The 17,466-nt window shown below is 35.7% G+C and overlaps 1 protein-coding gene across 1 annotated transcript in view; it reads left to right on the top strand.

The window, feature by feature from the left end:
* The window catches only part of GABRA5 (gamma-aminobutyric acid type A receptor subunit alpha5), a 113,828-nt gene that overhangs the window by 27,618 nt on the left and 68,744 nt on the right, over positions 1–17,466 (top strand). The window contains exons 4-5 of the mRNA XM_072412895.1: positions 41–108; positions 1,841–2,061. Of these exons, the coding sequence (XP_072268996.1) occupies positions 41–108; positions 1,841–2,061 (289 nt within the window). The remainder of the gene's footprint in view (positions 1–40; positions 109–1,840; positions 2,062–17,466) is intronic.

Raw genomic sequence — 17,466 nt, 5'->3', positions numbered from 1 at the left:
TCATAATCATTTTAATATAATAATTTCATTATTTTAACAGAGAGAATAACCCAAGTAAAAACAGATATTTATGTTACAAGTTTTGGACCGGTATCAGATACTGAAATGGTAAGTAGGCAATACAACTGAAATGATGAACTGATCATTATTTATATTATTACCATTGTTTTTCATGGTCACGGATGGCTTCAATTTTCCCCAGTTTGGACAATTCCAAAAAAGACTGAGAACAATTAAATATTTATGGGTACTCTTGAACTTGGGCAGATTACAACTTATTTTTCCCCAGGCCCGATGTCCTAGTTGGAAACATGGTCAATGGTTTAGGAAAGATCTTTAACAAGAGAGAGAGTTTGGGAGTTTCAATGTGCCTTCATGGTAAATATAATTTTTGTGTTGGAAAACATAGGGCAAAGAAACATCATCTATAGATCAAAAAGCTGGAAGCTGTAAAGGCATGGTGCCACATCTAATATAAGAAGTATAAAACATGTAGACATATAATGCAATTAACTTTTAAAGCACCTTCAATAAATGTATTCAAAATTATTCAAAATTATTCAAAAAACCATAATTTATGTATATATTAAAAATTACGTAAATCAACATCATAGGACATAGTTAGTAGTATGTACCAGCATCATCATCTTTTTCTGAAGACACACACCTTGCAGAACACATTGAAAGATATTTGACACTGTAACGTGTGTCATGTATGTCCTATGATGTAAATAAATTATCGTTCTATAATTAATTTTGGATAGGTTTATTTAGGGAAGGTGAACAGCTAAATGTTTGGTAAAGTGAGACTTCCAGGCAAGTCAATTACTTTTTTGACCTCAAGGAACTACTATTCTGCCATGGAGGATATTCCTTTAAAGGGTGCTAGAGAAAATCAAGTGTTTTTATACTAGATGTCATTTTGTTTTATGCATATAGCCTATGCACTTGCCATGCAGTATGATTTTATATCAGTTTGAAACACAGGTGAGGTCATTCAGAATTTAATTACAGTTAATTTTCCCCACAGTTGACCCTTTTCTGACTCAAACTTGACCAGCTTTAAGCTGCTTTTGCCTAGCGATTGACTTGTATGACATCAATAAAGTTGCCTTGGTCACCAAGTCCTTCTAAGGAACTCCACAAAGCTTCTCAGGAAAAACTGTGAAAGATAGGGGTCTGTTTTTAATGAGCAATGTAGCAAAGATATGTTAATACTGACGCTTGCTTAAACTAGAGGGATAACAGTTACTAAATAAAGTTTTTTACACTCTCTTCTCAGGTGGGCTGAACATAGGGTACTTCAGAGACTTATGGGTCAATAAAGTGAACCTGTGGATACTAAATTATTTACATTTATCAAACAAGCACAAATACATTTAAACACAAATCCTCATTTACCCCTGTATCTGTAAGCACTTGGGAGAAATCAGTTTTCACTGCAGTAATCCATCTTACTTGCCTGATAGCTCTGAGAAAATGTGAAGGAGCTGAGCCTGTGCAGCATGTTTGCCATAAAAACCTGACAAACGTGGTTTCCCTTGCATGTGCCAGGCGATGAAACAGGGATAGTCGTGCAGGTTTAGTTCTGATTTAAAAGAAGAAATATGCTCCTAGAAGTAAAAACAGTATGACTATAGTTTTCCTTTAGTAAAATGTAAATAATTTTATGCCCATGGTCTGGGAACAAGTGTACTTTAAAGTTGGCAAGTACTAGTGTGTATGGATATATTTATATGTCATGCTCTTTAAATACAATAATTTTTAATATCACCCTTTAACTTAAAAATGTTTTATAATTATGTGTTCCATAGTACTAGTGTTGTATGTTGTTTTGCAGGAATATACCATTGATGTGTTTTTCCGTCAGAGCTGGAAAGATGAGAGGTTGCGTTTTCAGGGACCTATGCAGCGTCTCCCTCTTAATAACTTGTTGGCAAGCAAGATTTGGACACCTGATACATTTTTTCACAATGGCAAAAAATCTATTGCTCACAATATCACTACGCCCAATAAACTGCTACGTCTTGAAGACGATGGAACATTACTTTATACCATGAGGTGAGATGTACTTTCAGTTACTAGATTTATTGCTACGTTAATGAAGGGTCTAAAATATGACATTTCCAACCCTGTCCAGTTCAATTTATAAAACAAGACAAACTGGAAGCAAATAAACAGAGTTATAGGCTAATCTCAGCCATCCTTTGGTTGACTGATGCCTTCACAGGAAAAGTTCACTGGTTTTAGCATCACATTATATTCACCAAGTCATGTATTACTGGAACTAAAGGCAGTAATCATAATGATAGCAGACCATTCAAAAGCTAGAGAGTTCAGAAACATAGAGGGCACAGAGGTTATAGACTCAAGTCTACTCTAAGTAGTTATACTATAGGTAGTTAGTAATACTATTGGGCTGATACATTCGGATAAAATAATGTAAATATCTATATTTGGCATCCAGAATGCATGGCAATTTGTGTTATATGGTGCCATCCAGGAACTACTTTTCTATTATTTAGAATAAGGATCAATTGGCTTTTGAGCAGTACAGAGGAAGTTCAGCAGCAGCATCGACCAGTTTACATTGGACTGTCTTTCTTTGGATACAGCATGACCTATTTAGTTTTTTTTTTTTTTTAGTGTTTATTTATAGTGTTTTTTAGTGTTTTTGAACTGCTGGCAAAGCAAGTTAAACACTATTATTTCTTACCTTGTATTGTTTAATGTTCTAGTATTTCAGTAGGAAAGGGAAAGGTTTTTCCAATGTGCATGTGTCACATCTTAATACTATCCAAGTGTTTACAGCAGTGCGGCAAAATAAAGGTAGACAAACACTCCAATTTCTTCTACATGAAAGGTCCGCTCATGTATAGCCTCCCACTTTGATTTTTACAAAAGCAGATTGTAGTGCAGAGCTTAACACCGAACCAGTCAGGTCTGTAACTGTCTTTTAGAAGCTACTATCATAATATTTCTACCATAGTCATAAATAGGAAGGGGAAATCAGAAATATGCAGAATAATGGTAATATGTTAAATACTCCTAATATATTCTGGTTTCTGCACTTATATATGAAGCCTGTAAACAATTTTTTTATGCTTAAGATATCTGATGCTTGAGGCAAACTTAACAAGCTGAAAAGCTGATGCAGAAACTCTTGCTCACTAAGTTTAAGCCATTGGGGTCACAAAACAGTACGCCTTGGCATGAATGTGTGCCCTTTGTTTTCTCGGCAAGACACCTGCTGAGGCAACGCACAAACTATTAAAGATGCATCCTGTTGGTAATGCGATGATCATGCATATAAAAATCATTTGGCTTGCATTCAGAAAAATCCTGGAAAACTTCCCAAAAGACTAAAATACACCATCTTGTTCAGCAAACACTTATGTAACGGCACCAAGCAGTCATCCTTTTCAACAACAATCTCCTGGGTTTCTACATGAATAACTCCTAAAATGCGACTGTGGTTCATCTTATCATAGTCAGACGAATATTATTAATAAGATATAAAAAAAATTATTGTACTTGTACAGTGGTTGGGAGCAATTTAGAATCTATCCGACTTTTGAAAGTTTAAGTTTATGGCTGTTTGTAGGATCCCTTCAGGTCATGCTACAGCATTTCATTTGAGTAAAAATAGTACTTTTTAGAATTTACGTTTGATAAAGGTACAGGAAGGGACTGTGTCACCTAGAATATCAACCTAACCAGTGATCCTTTGCTGGTGCTCTCTTTAAAACTAATTTATGCAGAAATCCAGGGATAAACATTTTACCATTTACCATTTAAATGTAATGACATTTAATAAGAAATAATAACTTGGTTGTTGAATTATATGGGGAGGGACTAAAATAAATTTAGTGTGCATGAAAAGAACAATGAAAACTGACTGCAAAGAAAAGCATCAAGCGAACCGATGCGTCAGACAATAGGCCTCGGTGTCAGAATGGGAAAGAGTACATCCTTCAAAAGAACCATGTCCTGGTTTTCTAAAGAAAGTTCTAGTTCTAGCCTCTAGAAAGTTTTAGCTATAATACCTATTTCCTTGCAAGTCACACACTTAATGGAACTGAATTAACATGTAATTTTCATGGAATTCACTTAAACTGTGCTTGATTCAGACATGCAATCATTTACGTAGAAAGTTACCATTTTTGGAACATTTCCCTGCACAGAACTAAAATGCCCAAAAGTAGTACAGTCAGTAAAAAATCCACATATAAAGCTGATTGGTATGCCAGTAAACATTTTTTTTTAAGATTGTGACTATATATATTGTAAAATATATGTGTTACCTATAAACTATGAGGTTTTGTATTTGCAACAGTTTTTTCCTATTGAAAGCCCAAAGCAGGGTAAAAGCATAGCCATGACTACTGTAAGCTGTTCTGTTAGCTCTTGTAGGAAAGAACTAGTGATGATGTTGTGTTCACTGCTGGATAGGGCTTGTGGTGAACATTTCTACATTTGTCTGGGCAGCAGACATATGGGCAAGGTTTGCATGGGCTGTTATCATATTCAATGGGAATGCTACTGGTAGCCAATTGCCAATGTAGATGGAGGAAATGTTTCCATTGGTTTGTAGTTGTTAGGAGCAGTACTACCACCAACCAATGGGTATACTGTCAGCTATTCCAATGAGTTCCTGTTGACTTGTGTTGATTAGCAGACTGCTACCCATTTTTCCATTACAATATAGCTCCCAGCAGGTTACAAACACACAGTGGCTGCATTTACATTCTGGCAGATTTCAACCAATAGGTTCAACAAATGTTAAAAATGTATGAGGACAATGTCTTTACTGATGTATTTATGCATTTCTGATTCCCTAATGCAGACTAATGATTGTGTTACCATTCAGAAAATACTAGTCAGGATTAAACATTGAATTCCTAAAAAGGAAGACTAACAGGACCCTGTGCACTTCATGGCATTTTCTAGATGGTAACTGTTGAACTTTCAAATGTAACTTTAATCATTTCATTTCATTTTCATTGTTCTTTGTTTCTGCAGTGATTTAGATAGAACGTATTATTTATCATGACTGAATGTCTTAGATGACTGGCAGCTCAGACAGCCAAATCATAACACATAAGGCTTACACCTGCTTTAGCGTAACATTTAGCTAGAGAGATCTGCTGACAATGACATCTTCAAAAGGAAGCTATAATCTTTTGGTATGATTTTTTAGATATTTATGTGAATGTGATAACATTAATGTAAATTGCATTTTATAAGTGTTAACCTTTTCAACACATTCGGGCTGATTTATTAAAGCTCTCCAAGGCTGGAGAGGATACACTTTCATCAGTGAAGTTGGAAGATCCAGCAAACCTGAAAAGGATCTGGTCCAAGATTCAAAACATTTGTTATCAAATTGCAAATTATTTTTAAGAAGTCAATTCCAGGTTTGCTGGATCACTTCTTCACTGATGAAAGTGTATCCTCTCCAGCATTGGGAGCTTTAATAAATCAGGTCCATTATTTCTGAATATGGTTTGCATACAAATGCAAAAATTTTTACAACTAACCCATAGGGAATTAATGTCAAATATGAGTAGGGTATGAATAGAAATGCCTTATTATTTTACCAAATTTCATTGCTAAATATTTGAAAATCAATTGCAGCACAACAATAAAGCATGGAAGACAAATTATGAGTATGTATTGTTAAAACTGAACTACATCTCATGTTTATCTGTACTCTTTGTCCTAGTACCTTAATTTCTGAATCCTACAATTCAATTCTTAAATTATTCCTTTAAAGCAGAGCTAAACCCAGTTTATACTCACCTGTCCCTATTCAGTCACAGTCACTGCCATCTTGTTCCTTCTTCTCTTCCTAAGCCATCTTTATTGGTTGAGCTGTGATGACATAACTCAGTGATTTGGACAGAATGCTTTTTTTCAGAAGTTGCTAATTTTTAGTTCCGCTTTAATCATGCAGTCCTCTGTTTTGGCTGAAGCATTGGATGAATCTTTTATTCCGGATTAGGTACCTCCAGTGAATGCAATTAAGTGCAGCAGATTGACGATCCATGCTGCATAATGACGTCTCCCAGAGTGTAGGTCCATGACAGAAAATGGGTTGAATGATACTGTCATTCAAGCCAAAATACCAGCTGCACCTATTTGCATAACAACGTTCCTGAAGGGACAGCTCAGAATAAAAATTTGGTATTCCAGCAAAACCTGCATAGGCCAAGTTCATGGGCAGCTTCAAAAGAAATGTACATCTGCTCTTGTATATCAGTACCATGCAAAATTTTCCCCATTTTTTTTATATATCCTTCTACATTTTTACAAGTAATAGTAAAGGCTGAATCCTCTGTCAATTAAAAAGTAATAAAAACTATTGTAAATACTTCATATACCAAAAACAACAAAAAACTTCCAAGCAAGATTCCACCCTCAGAATATATGTCTGTGTCACAAGAGCTGTGTTGGAGGGCAAAAGATTTTCCTTAGGTCACTGCTCAGGGTGCATTTTTTTTACAGGATATAGCCACCTCTCTCTGTGCCTGTTTTACAAAGACATACCACAATTGATCATGTGTGACAGTAAACTGATAATGTTGCACCCTGAATGGTGTTCTAGATAATCTAAAATCTAAATCAATATCTCATTTACAGATCCCAGCCTTGTTCCTGAATGTATTACAACTTTTATATAATCAGCATAATGTTAATATTTAGCCATGCATTACATAGTTCAAAAGCACAACTTCTGGAAGTAATTGGTATCTTAACCTTCAGAAGGTTACCATTAGTAGAAAATGTTCTCTTCTTATTACAGGATACCAGCACATTTCTTATTCTTTCACATGTCAAATTTATTTTTCCAATTCAAAGGATTCTTTCAAGAAACAGTGCTGATGCATTCATTTTATTACTTAGTTCTAAAATATTTTTTGTAAATGGCTTAATAGCTAATCTTTTAATACTTTATTTAGACTTCCCTGTACATAAGTTTAAAAACTAATACTGCTTAAATGATTGGAATTATCAATCTATTTAAATTCAGCAACAGCTTTTTTTTTAATTTTGACCCATTTGATGATCATAGAAGCATGCTACCTTAATTGAATGCCTTATAGATGCTTGTACCTATTTTTTTCTTAACTTCTATTTTGATAGGAGTAAGCAAAGTCTTGTGTAACCCCATATCAATCTTAATTGAGGCTTGCACATGTCTGCCCTAATGTAAAATTGCTGCTACCTATGCAACCAATCATCAAACACACGACTGTGATGGGGAGGATAGTGGAGTGAGTCACAGGATACTTCAATTTTAAAAGGGGTTCCCTGAAGATCTGAAAGATTTTACAAGGGTGCCCATGTTTAAAAAATAAAAACACTGATCTAAGACTTCACATTACTCTTACTTCCTGTTGTGACTATAGAACAGGAAGTGAAGGGGTCATTTTTAAATAAGACACAAATGGCAAAAAAACAGGTTTTGGATTTGGATAGACATTAGGCCATTTTGTTTCTGTATCCTTGGTTTCCCTGGTTATATATTGTATTGCACAAGTTGAATTACTTTAATGGGAGCTAGGATACAAAGGAATGTGAAAAGCAATCAGTCATTAAACTGGATTGTACTAAATGCCATCTGAACTATCCAGTGAACTATTTTTAAATTTTTGTCTTGAATTCTCAAGAAAGTTATGACTTAGGCTGGGAACACATATCTGGGTTGTTGAACATATTTCTTACTCTAAAGAAGAGGATTTTAAAGTGACCATTTTAAGACATCATCATTTGTCAAAGTCAAACAAGTGTAATAGTGAGCCATGAAATGCCAACTTTGTGGTGTGAAATACAAGTGACATCAAATGATACATTGTATGTATGAGGAGTCACAATAATAAAAAAACTATTATGAACATTCATTGATCAATCAAACTAGCAAAACAATTATCTCAAACAGTGTTTACTGTTATTTTCTAATACTTAAAGATTTTGTAATCTCTCTAATGATTACAAAGGGGCAAATATTTTAGAAAATGATCACATTTTGGTATTGCAATAATGTTATGGTAAAGGGAGTGCATTGCCATATAATGCTGCACAGTAATATAGGAATTGCTATGTGGAGCCATTGATAAACATTTTTTTCTTGCAGACAGTTCACTGTAGTATAACATGTCACACATGGCATGCCAAAGCTCCAGGGACTAAAACAGTTTTATTGTTTTCACTAAAAATGTAGGTTTTATTGTGGATTCAGATACTTAGTTCCTTTACCTAAAACGGCAAAGCTACACAAAAACTGTAACTTTTATTACAACTGCATATGTGGATAACTCCAGGATAAGCTAAAATTTCCAAAATACAAGAGGCATCAATATTCTTACTTGAATCTTGAAAGCTCTGCGTATGTTTTCCATATCTGTGCAATTGTTGTGTGTGACACTTTGTGCAGGAATTCCTGTGTTAAGACCAATCTTTTTGCTCTTGTGCAGGGTGACTGGCCTTGTATCCACTCTTTATAGGGTGGATATATAGGCAGCAGTAGCGGGGATCTGCTGGATAATCTCCTACATCTCTGCTCTCTGCATCTCGCAATCATGGCGCCATTACTACTTTTACATGTTAAATGAGTTTGTAAAGTTAAATCAGCTAAATACATTCCAAGTGCATGTAATATATATATATATATATATATATATATATATTACCTATTAATAAAAACATGACGTTTTACCTTTTTTTGCCCACAATCCTTAAAATAACATATAGGGATCATAACCCATATCAGAATGGTTTCAAGGTTTTAGATTTGGATTAGATTAGGGCCTGATTTAATAATGTTCTCCAAGGCTGGGGAGGATACACTTTCATCAGTGAAGCTGGGTGATTTAACAAACCTGGCATTGATGGGTCTGTATAAAATAATTTAAACATTCCTAATACTAAAATACATAAATACAAAAGCAATTAAATGAAAATTTAACCTTACTTTACCTTGCTGAGAAGAATCGAGTGCCTACTAGAGTGGTGCTGAGAAGGGAGGAGGAGGATATGTTATGTAATTCATATTCATATTCACTGAATGGTAGCAACTGGTGTACTGATGCTCGTGGGCAGTCATGGCTTTGTCTCGAGAAAGGTAAATAAGGGTAGCGTGCGGTGTTAGGACTCATTTTGACCCATACAAGTTCTAGCACAAAGGTTGTATACCAAGCAAAGGTTGTATACCAAGCAAAATTTTTCGTGTCCAAACAGGACTTATACCAAAGCAGACTTATACCCAGGTACCACTGTGTTTATATATATATATATATATATAAATAGATAGATAGACAGATAGATAGATAGATAGATAGATAGATAGATAGATATGTATATATGATTTTATATCTTTTAAAAAGAGACATGAGACAAGACTGTAAGATTTTAGTGGATATTTAGGTTACCAGAAGATGGTGCTGCTAGACTGTATTATACATTATAGAATACAAATGTCTTTTGAGCCTTTTTTGCTTTCTGCAGTTGCTTTGGTTTATCAGTAGTTTCCAATTAACTATACTGCAGTAAGGAACATTGGAAATTCATTAATAATAATTAAACTGTCAGCAGCAGTAGTAAGCCTCATCTTGATTAAAGGTATTGGTGATATGGTATTGCAGTAAAGCTTGTAAATATTTAATGTATATTTTATGTAACTAATAAGCTCTGTGCAGACTGACATAGGAAAATTTTGATATTTTGCAGTTGTTTGCTGCTTTGTATAAAAGGCTGACTAGTTAAAAAAAAATACCCAGTCATCTATTTAGCATTTTAAATATTTCAAAACTAAACTCCAACCTTTCCTCTTGTACAGTTGTACAGGTTCCTCCCTTGTAAATTGAAATTGTGTTCTGTTGTTTTACTGTACACAGTGTGTCTGTCACTTTCTTCAGAGTGAAGCTGGGTGATCCAGCAAACCTGGAAAAGATCTGGTCCAGGATTAAAAATATTTGCTAATTAATAGCAAATTACTTTAAGAACTCCATTCCAGGTTTGCTGGGTCATCCAGGTTCACTGATGAAAGTGTATCCTTTCCAGACTTGGAGAGCTTTAATAAATTTGGCCCAATGAGTCTCTCAAATCATGCTTTAAAAGGTCACATAGCTCACACTGCATGTGATGACACTTCTCAAGCACTTAGGCTGCTCACCCACTGTCCAGTATTGAAGCATGCATGCGCAGGCTGTATTCACAAACTGAGCTGTCATTTTCACTGACAGCTGTTCCCCTTCACTGACTTTTTTGAACTTGGAAAATCCGTCGAAAAAAGGTGCCGGAACTCTGTGGCATTCAATGAGAAAAAAAGCCCTGCTTAGAACCATATGTGGGCATTACCACGTCTTCATGTTATTATTGTACTTGTACTCTATGCACCTTTCTGCCCCCTCTCACCTCTCAAGCACAAAGACCCACAAAGACACTATGTCTAAAAATAAATAAATAAATGATTGAATTAGCATGTTGGACTCTGCTGGACCTAGTTCTTTCTAACAATGCAGAGCTTATAACAAATGTGCATATAAAGGAGAATCTGTAGCACTGACCATAATATGATTTCATTTAATGTAAGTTGTAAACAAGAAGCAAAAACAGGAAAAATAAAAACATTTAATTTTAAGAGAGCAAATTTCCCATTATTAAGGGCGGCTCTCTGTGACTGGGAGACAATATTGTCACAGAACACAGTACAGAAATGGGTATGTTTCAAGTCTGCTCTACAAAAGCACACTGAAAAATATATTCCAATAAGTTTAGGAGGCTAAAATTAAAACCTATGTGGCTCACAGCTGATTTTAAAAAAGCCATAAGGAACAAAAAAAGGCATTCCAAAAATAAAAAAATGAAGGATCACCTTAATCATTTGAAACTATAAAGAATATAACAAAATGTGTAAAAAGGAGATACAATGTGCACAACTTTAAGATGAAACACAGATTGCAAAGGAAAGTAAGACAAACCCCCCCAAAATTTTAAAATATATTAATAGCAAAAACATCAGATCTGAGCATGTAGGCCCCTTAAAGGATGTCGCTGGGTTGGTAACTGGGGATAAATTCAAGGCAGATTTACTAAACACTTATTTTAAGCTCTGTGTACATAAAGGAAAATGACAGAGCTCAAGTCCAAATTCATAATAGCAATGTCACTGCCTTAAATCAATGGCTCAGAATTGATATGATTGAACCACATAGAGGAGTTTCTGCTAGAAAAAAATTATTATAAGTGATAGTCAGCATGGCTTCAAGACAGAAGTTGTCAAACATATTTACTCTCTTTTTATGAGGAAGTAAGTAAACAGGTAGACAGTGGAATAGCAGTTGATATAGTGTACCTGGACTTTGCTAAAGCATTTGACAATGTACCCCACAGACGGGTGATATGCAAATTAGGGTCAATAGGTTTAGAAATGTCAATCTGTAAATGGATAGAGAATTGGCCTAAAGAATGCATCCAGAGAGTTGTTATTAATGATTCATACTCTGAATGGTCCAAGGTTATTAGTGGTGTACTCCAGGGTTCAGTGTTGGGACATTTACTGTTTAACATCTTTATAAATGATATAGAGTTTGGGATTAAATGTACCATTTCTGTGTTTGCAGATGACACCAAACTATGTAATGGAATTAAGTTCATACAGGATGTCTATAATCTACAAGCAGACCTGGATGTACTGTTTGATTGGGCGGCTAAGTGGCAAATGGTATTTAATAGATAAATGTAAAGTAATGCACTTTGGGGCTAACAACATACATGCCTCATACTGTCTAGAGGGGATACATTTGGGGGAGTCAGAAATGGAAAAGGATCTGGGGGTTCTGGTAGATCATAGACTTAATACCAGCATGCAATGCCTAGCTGCAATATCTAAAGCTAGAAAAGTAGGACTAAACTGCAGAGATGGAGACATTGTCCCTGATTTATGAAAGCTCTCCAAGGCTGGAGAGAATACACTTTCATCAGTGAAGCTGGGTGATCCAGCAAACCTGGAATGGATCTGGTCCAGGAAGATTAGCTGAACTGAATCTATTTTCCCTTGAGAAGAGACGTTTACGGGGGGATATGATCACCCTGTATAAATATATAAACGGTCCATATAGAGAACTCTCTTCCTGATTATTCACTTTGAGATCATTACCAAGAACAAGAGGGCACTCTTTGTGTCTGGAGGAAAAGAGGTTTCAGCTCTGGATAAGGAAGGGATTCTTCACTGTAGGGTCTGTGAAAATGTGGAATCGGCTCCCTCAGGAAGTAGTTTCAACAACTACTATAGATTGCTTTAAGAAAAAGCTGCATGTTTTTCTAGAAGCACAGAATATAACTGGGGATTAAAGCTTTAAAGTAAAAATAACAGTGACTGTTGATCCAAGGAACATCTGATTGCCTCATGGAATCAGGAAGGATTTTTTTTCCCCTGAAGCAATGTGTACCAGGGTTTTTTTTGCCTTCATCTGGACCAACTATGTCTTATAGGGTTTTATATCTGGGATATGTTTATTTAGCTAGTGGTTGAATTTGATTGACTTATGTCTTTTTTCAACCTAACATACTATGTAACTATGTAACTATGTTGGTGATGAGGAGAAAGAGGAACCAGGAAAGGCAAAACAAGCAGAATAAACTTCAGCAGAACTAAGGGGATCAGACATTCCCTCAAACATTCTGTTGTGGGAATCTTCCAAGTAATTGATTCACTGCTTTATAAATAGAGCCCTAGGCTGTCCCAAAATCCTTCATCCTTCTTCTCCCCTGGCTATAGCAGGTGTCAGTCCTTTCTCGTAGACTTAGCTGTGCTCATATGAAGGAAAGTGTGATGATGGGGTGTTTTCTGGGACAGTGCAATATCCAAGATGGTGTAATTATCTGAACATGTGGTTGTATTGCTCAATGTGGTTCATTACATGCTTTATACTATTTCTCATTCATTTGATTCAATAAAACATATATTTTTGTAATGTGATGAAATGGTAATTCTATTAGACTTTTTTAGTAACCATAATCAAATTATTAAATGAATCATCGGTAGTCTTTGGTATGTATAATTGTTAATCTTTAATGCTAAATCTTTAGTGCTAAAAATAGAAAAAAGTAAACTCTCTATTTTTCTTCTTCTTTGGAAGAAAATATTCACATTTACCTAAATAATACTAAATAATACCTGATTTAGGTTTAAGTGCAAGCTCCTTTGATTCGCCCAGTTTGGCTGTCAGTATTTTCATTGTGTTGCGGTGTTTCACATCTTTTCCACTAGAGGTCAGTGTACACTCATTTAAAGCAAGCAATGACTAGTGACTAGAAATACAAATAAAAAGTTCTGCTTTTAATTGAGTTTTTATTGTTTTTTCTAGTACCAATGGGAAATAAAAATATATCATCACCTGAAATATCATAAAAAATTAAGTAAAATGCAAAAACAAAATGTCCAGTATTTTATTAAAGTATAACGACTTGGCAAATATGTAATCTTAATTTAAAATATAATTTTAGCATTTAATTTAATATATTGCTTTACCAATTTTGTAGTTTCATGATAATGTCACTGTGAGTGCAGGTTGTATCTAGGTTCCAAGCAATTTATTTGGATTTACATTGGGAGCTGCAGGGCTTACAACTCTGAAGGGCATTTTTGCAAGAAAGATGAATTGTCAATGATTGCTAAGGGTTACTACATTTTTATTTTTTTTCTTTATATTTCTTTAATCCTAATAGCTGGTAAAATATAAATTATCAAATATATTTGATACTGCACCTGGGCTTAAAACATATTCACAAACATTTAATATAAAGACAATGTAACCTAGATCAGCAGAGAAATACCCATGTGTAGTCAATGCACCTACGTAACCCCCGCTCAAACAATGCCTAGTAGACCTTTGTGGGTCCGCTTGGGGGTTAGCGTATAGAACCTCAAATTTGAATTGCTGTCTGTGACTCCATGGGGTAGAACTGTTCTAATGACACAGAGGCATTTACGTGAGATACATTCTTTATTAAGTGGATCTGCACCATAAGAATAAGTGAAAAAATCAGCTATAGTGTAGAATTGTATATGAGGGTTTGAATTTATAATGTTTTTATGTTTTTTGTATAGATTTGATCCAATCAAAAATCAACTCAAACATATAACGTACATTTCTATTAGAAACGAACTTAACCCTTGATCAAAAAAAATGTGGTAACTCACTTTAAATAACTAACTTCCCCTTCTTGTCCTTGTGTAGTGGCTGTTACTATTTTTTTTCTTTTTTCTATCTTAATGTTTTGCCACTATATATTTATTAAGGTATACAGCACGCAGAATTCCAATTGGCTGGTGGCAATCATGGGCTGATGCACCCTTGACAATTGCTAGCCAACAGAAATCATGGTAACTGTATAAATTACCAACAAATATTAATATATTCCTCACTTTGTCCAAACAGATCACTAATTTGAGCAACAGAAATAGCTAGGAAAGGAAATTAGGTGTCATCTTTCCATTGGGGCACATTTATTAAACATACTGTAGGTTTTAGGTCCTTTCCACCCTATACAATACAAAAAAAGACAAAGGATGCCCATTAATGTGATAAAAAAAATGGCAGTATGGGCATTTTCAGGCTAGTAGTAGTTTTATTGCCGCATTTACTGCTTTCTGGGTGCCTAGCAAGTACCCAGTTTAGGTCTATGGAGTCAGCAGGGACAGCAAACCGACCCTGGATGCAACATGTAGTGTTTAAAGAAAATTGAACAGCACACTGCCACCTCTTCTGCCTGTCAAGAAAAAAAAATAATGAATTAACTAAATCAAAACAGTGTTAACTAGTTTTTGCAAATACTGTGCTAAAACCTCTTGCAAAGCCACTGGTCTGAACATGCCCTAGGAAACACACAAATCAAAGAAATAACTGTCCTGAAGTCACCAATTTTCTTCTCTTTCCAGATTCCATGTATCAGTTCGTTATAGTTTGCTCCTGTAAGAAGGAGATGGCAGCTCAGCATGAACTTGCATCTATTACATACATTTATTAATTTAGCTTATATTAGTACATGATGAGCTGGTGGTAGGTCAGTTATTTCTGAATTGAAATTCTGCTCCATGTCTTTCTATATTCCTCATTGCCACTAAAACCTATTGCATTTCTTCTGTACCTTACCGGCCAGCCGTTATTCGTTCACACATACAGAATGATTTATTACAGGCACCATTATGGGAAATTGCACTGAATATTAATTAGTGTACTAGGAATGTAAATTTATCTAGAAGATTATGTAGGGATGGCACAGTGTATATTTAAGAAAAAAGCATGACATTCATGTCACATAAATGACTAAAGCCTTCTGTTTGATTAGAATGTCCTTCGAGATTTCTGCCAGGCCTGGTACTGACTCTGCAATTAGTAAATTACCAGCACTTGTTTTTACAGGACTGGAACTGACATGCTGCAATTAATTAACTCATCCTCATATAAGGCACCTATGTGGCTCCATGTCTGTTTAACCAATCTCTCCGGTAAATGACTGCAGAGAGAACTATGTAGGCATAGCCATAAAAATCATGCAGGAAGACACAGCTGTCAGCTCATAATTATCTTTTGTCTGTCAATTCCTTACCACAATGGAACTTTAATGTACACAGGGGCAAAAGATGCCAGCCTTCCCTGCTGTGTTTAGTTTTCCTTTCATATATAGGGTTCACATGTGTTGATCCATAAAGTGGAATATGGAACTATCAAGAAGAACATTAAATGGTTTAGTAGAGAATGCAAGGAGCAAATATGATGTGGTATAAGAAAACACACGCATAAAGCCACAAAACCTTCTTTTGCCTATTGATTGCTACAACTTAATGTGATTTGTGTTACTTTTTGCTTTTATTAAAGTCTGCAAAAACATATTGGAGAGAGTAACATTACTGCATAAACCCATATCAACAAAACGTCTATAGGATTTATTTGGCCTAATAATACTAGGCTGTTGTAGGTAGTAGACCTATCATTAAACCTCAAAAATCATTTAATTCAGCTCTTGGCAGCATTACTATATTATTTGATTATATTGAAAATATTTTTTTATATATATATTTTATATATAAAAAAACATCCTGGCTTGTCATGAAAAAACAACTGCTGCTAGCAAGCTCTCAAGTTTATCAAGTGTGCACTGCTGATGTTAAAAATGGAATCTAGAAAGCTTTTATTTGTAAAAGCCTCAGGATGGATTCACACTTGAATGTGCTGTGGTAACCGCTGTGCTGACATTTATTCTGAATGGCATCCCATCGCACATTTCTAATGCATTTACATTGCAGTGCACCACAACACGCTGTATTTCTCAAATGGTGCATTCCTTTTTGTGTGTATTCTGGTGTGTTGGCAGCACATTCAAATGGTGCATGGAATAAGGATGCCAGTGTTAAAGATTTGTATATTAACTGCATTTTGCTACCATAGCTGGCATACATATCTTTCAGACCTGATTTCTGAAACTCAACCTGGATCAAACAGAAATCATCATCTTTTCCCCCCTCAAATTCCAAATCTCCCCCTGACATATATCTAACTGTTACCAACACTGTTATTCGTCCTTCCCCTCAGGCACGTTGTCTTGGCGTCACCTTTGATTCTGCCCCCTCATTTAGCCCTCATATTTAGTAGGGATGAGCGAGCGAGAAAATTAAGTTCAATCTCACGGCGAACCGGGCCTTTCTCGCTTACTGAAAATGTAAGCGAGAACAGCTTTCTGTTTTGCCGAGAGGTCGAGCTCTCACTGAACAGGAAGACTTCCAGGGCTGCATGATGCAGCCCTGGAAATCCTCTGCGATCCCCGGGTCATCTGCGATCCCCAGGCACTAGAGGAATCCTCCTGTTTTAATTTCCTCTTCCAATGGTTTCACAAAATCGGTTTGCCAAACTTTCGCGGAACTATTGGAAGTTTGAAAAAAGTTTCGCGAGAATGCCAGAGGTATTTTCGCTCATCCCTAATATTCATTCCCAGGTCCTGTCACTTTTACCTACGCAACATTTCTAAAGTCCACCTCTACCTTCCCAGGGACCACCAAACTCCTTGTAGACCCTCTTATCATCTCATGCCTTGACTACTATAACATCCTCCTCTCTGGTATTCTATTAACCCGACTCTCCCCTCCACAATCTATTATGAATGCTGCAACCAGACTCATTCAACCTTCCCGCTGCTCTTCTTCTGCTGCATTTCTTTGTAGGTCCCTTCATTGGCTTCCATTTGACTTTAGAATCAAATTCAAGCTCCTGTGCTTTGCCTTCATATCCCTCCACAGTTCTTGTCCCACCTACATTTCTGACCTGGTAACAAAAATACTCCCCCAGCCGCTCTCTTCACTCTTTCAATGACCTACTAATGACTTCCTCACTCATAACCTCATAACATGCACGGCTCCAAGTTTTTTCTGGAGCTGCCCTGACTCTCTGGAAGGGTCTTCCTCGT

Source organism: Pyxicephalus adspersus, chromosome 1 (genome assembly GCF_032062135.1).
Source record: "Pyxicephalus adspersus chromosome 1, UCB_Pads_2.0, whole genome shotgun sequence".
Lineage (NCBI taxonomy): Eukaryota > Metazoa > Chordata > Amphibia > Anura > Pyxicephalidae > Pyxicephalus > Pyxicephalus adspersus.
The sequence above is the reverse complement of the archived record's forward strand: the minus strand, read 5'-3'. Positions and strand labels throughout refer to the sequence as shown.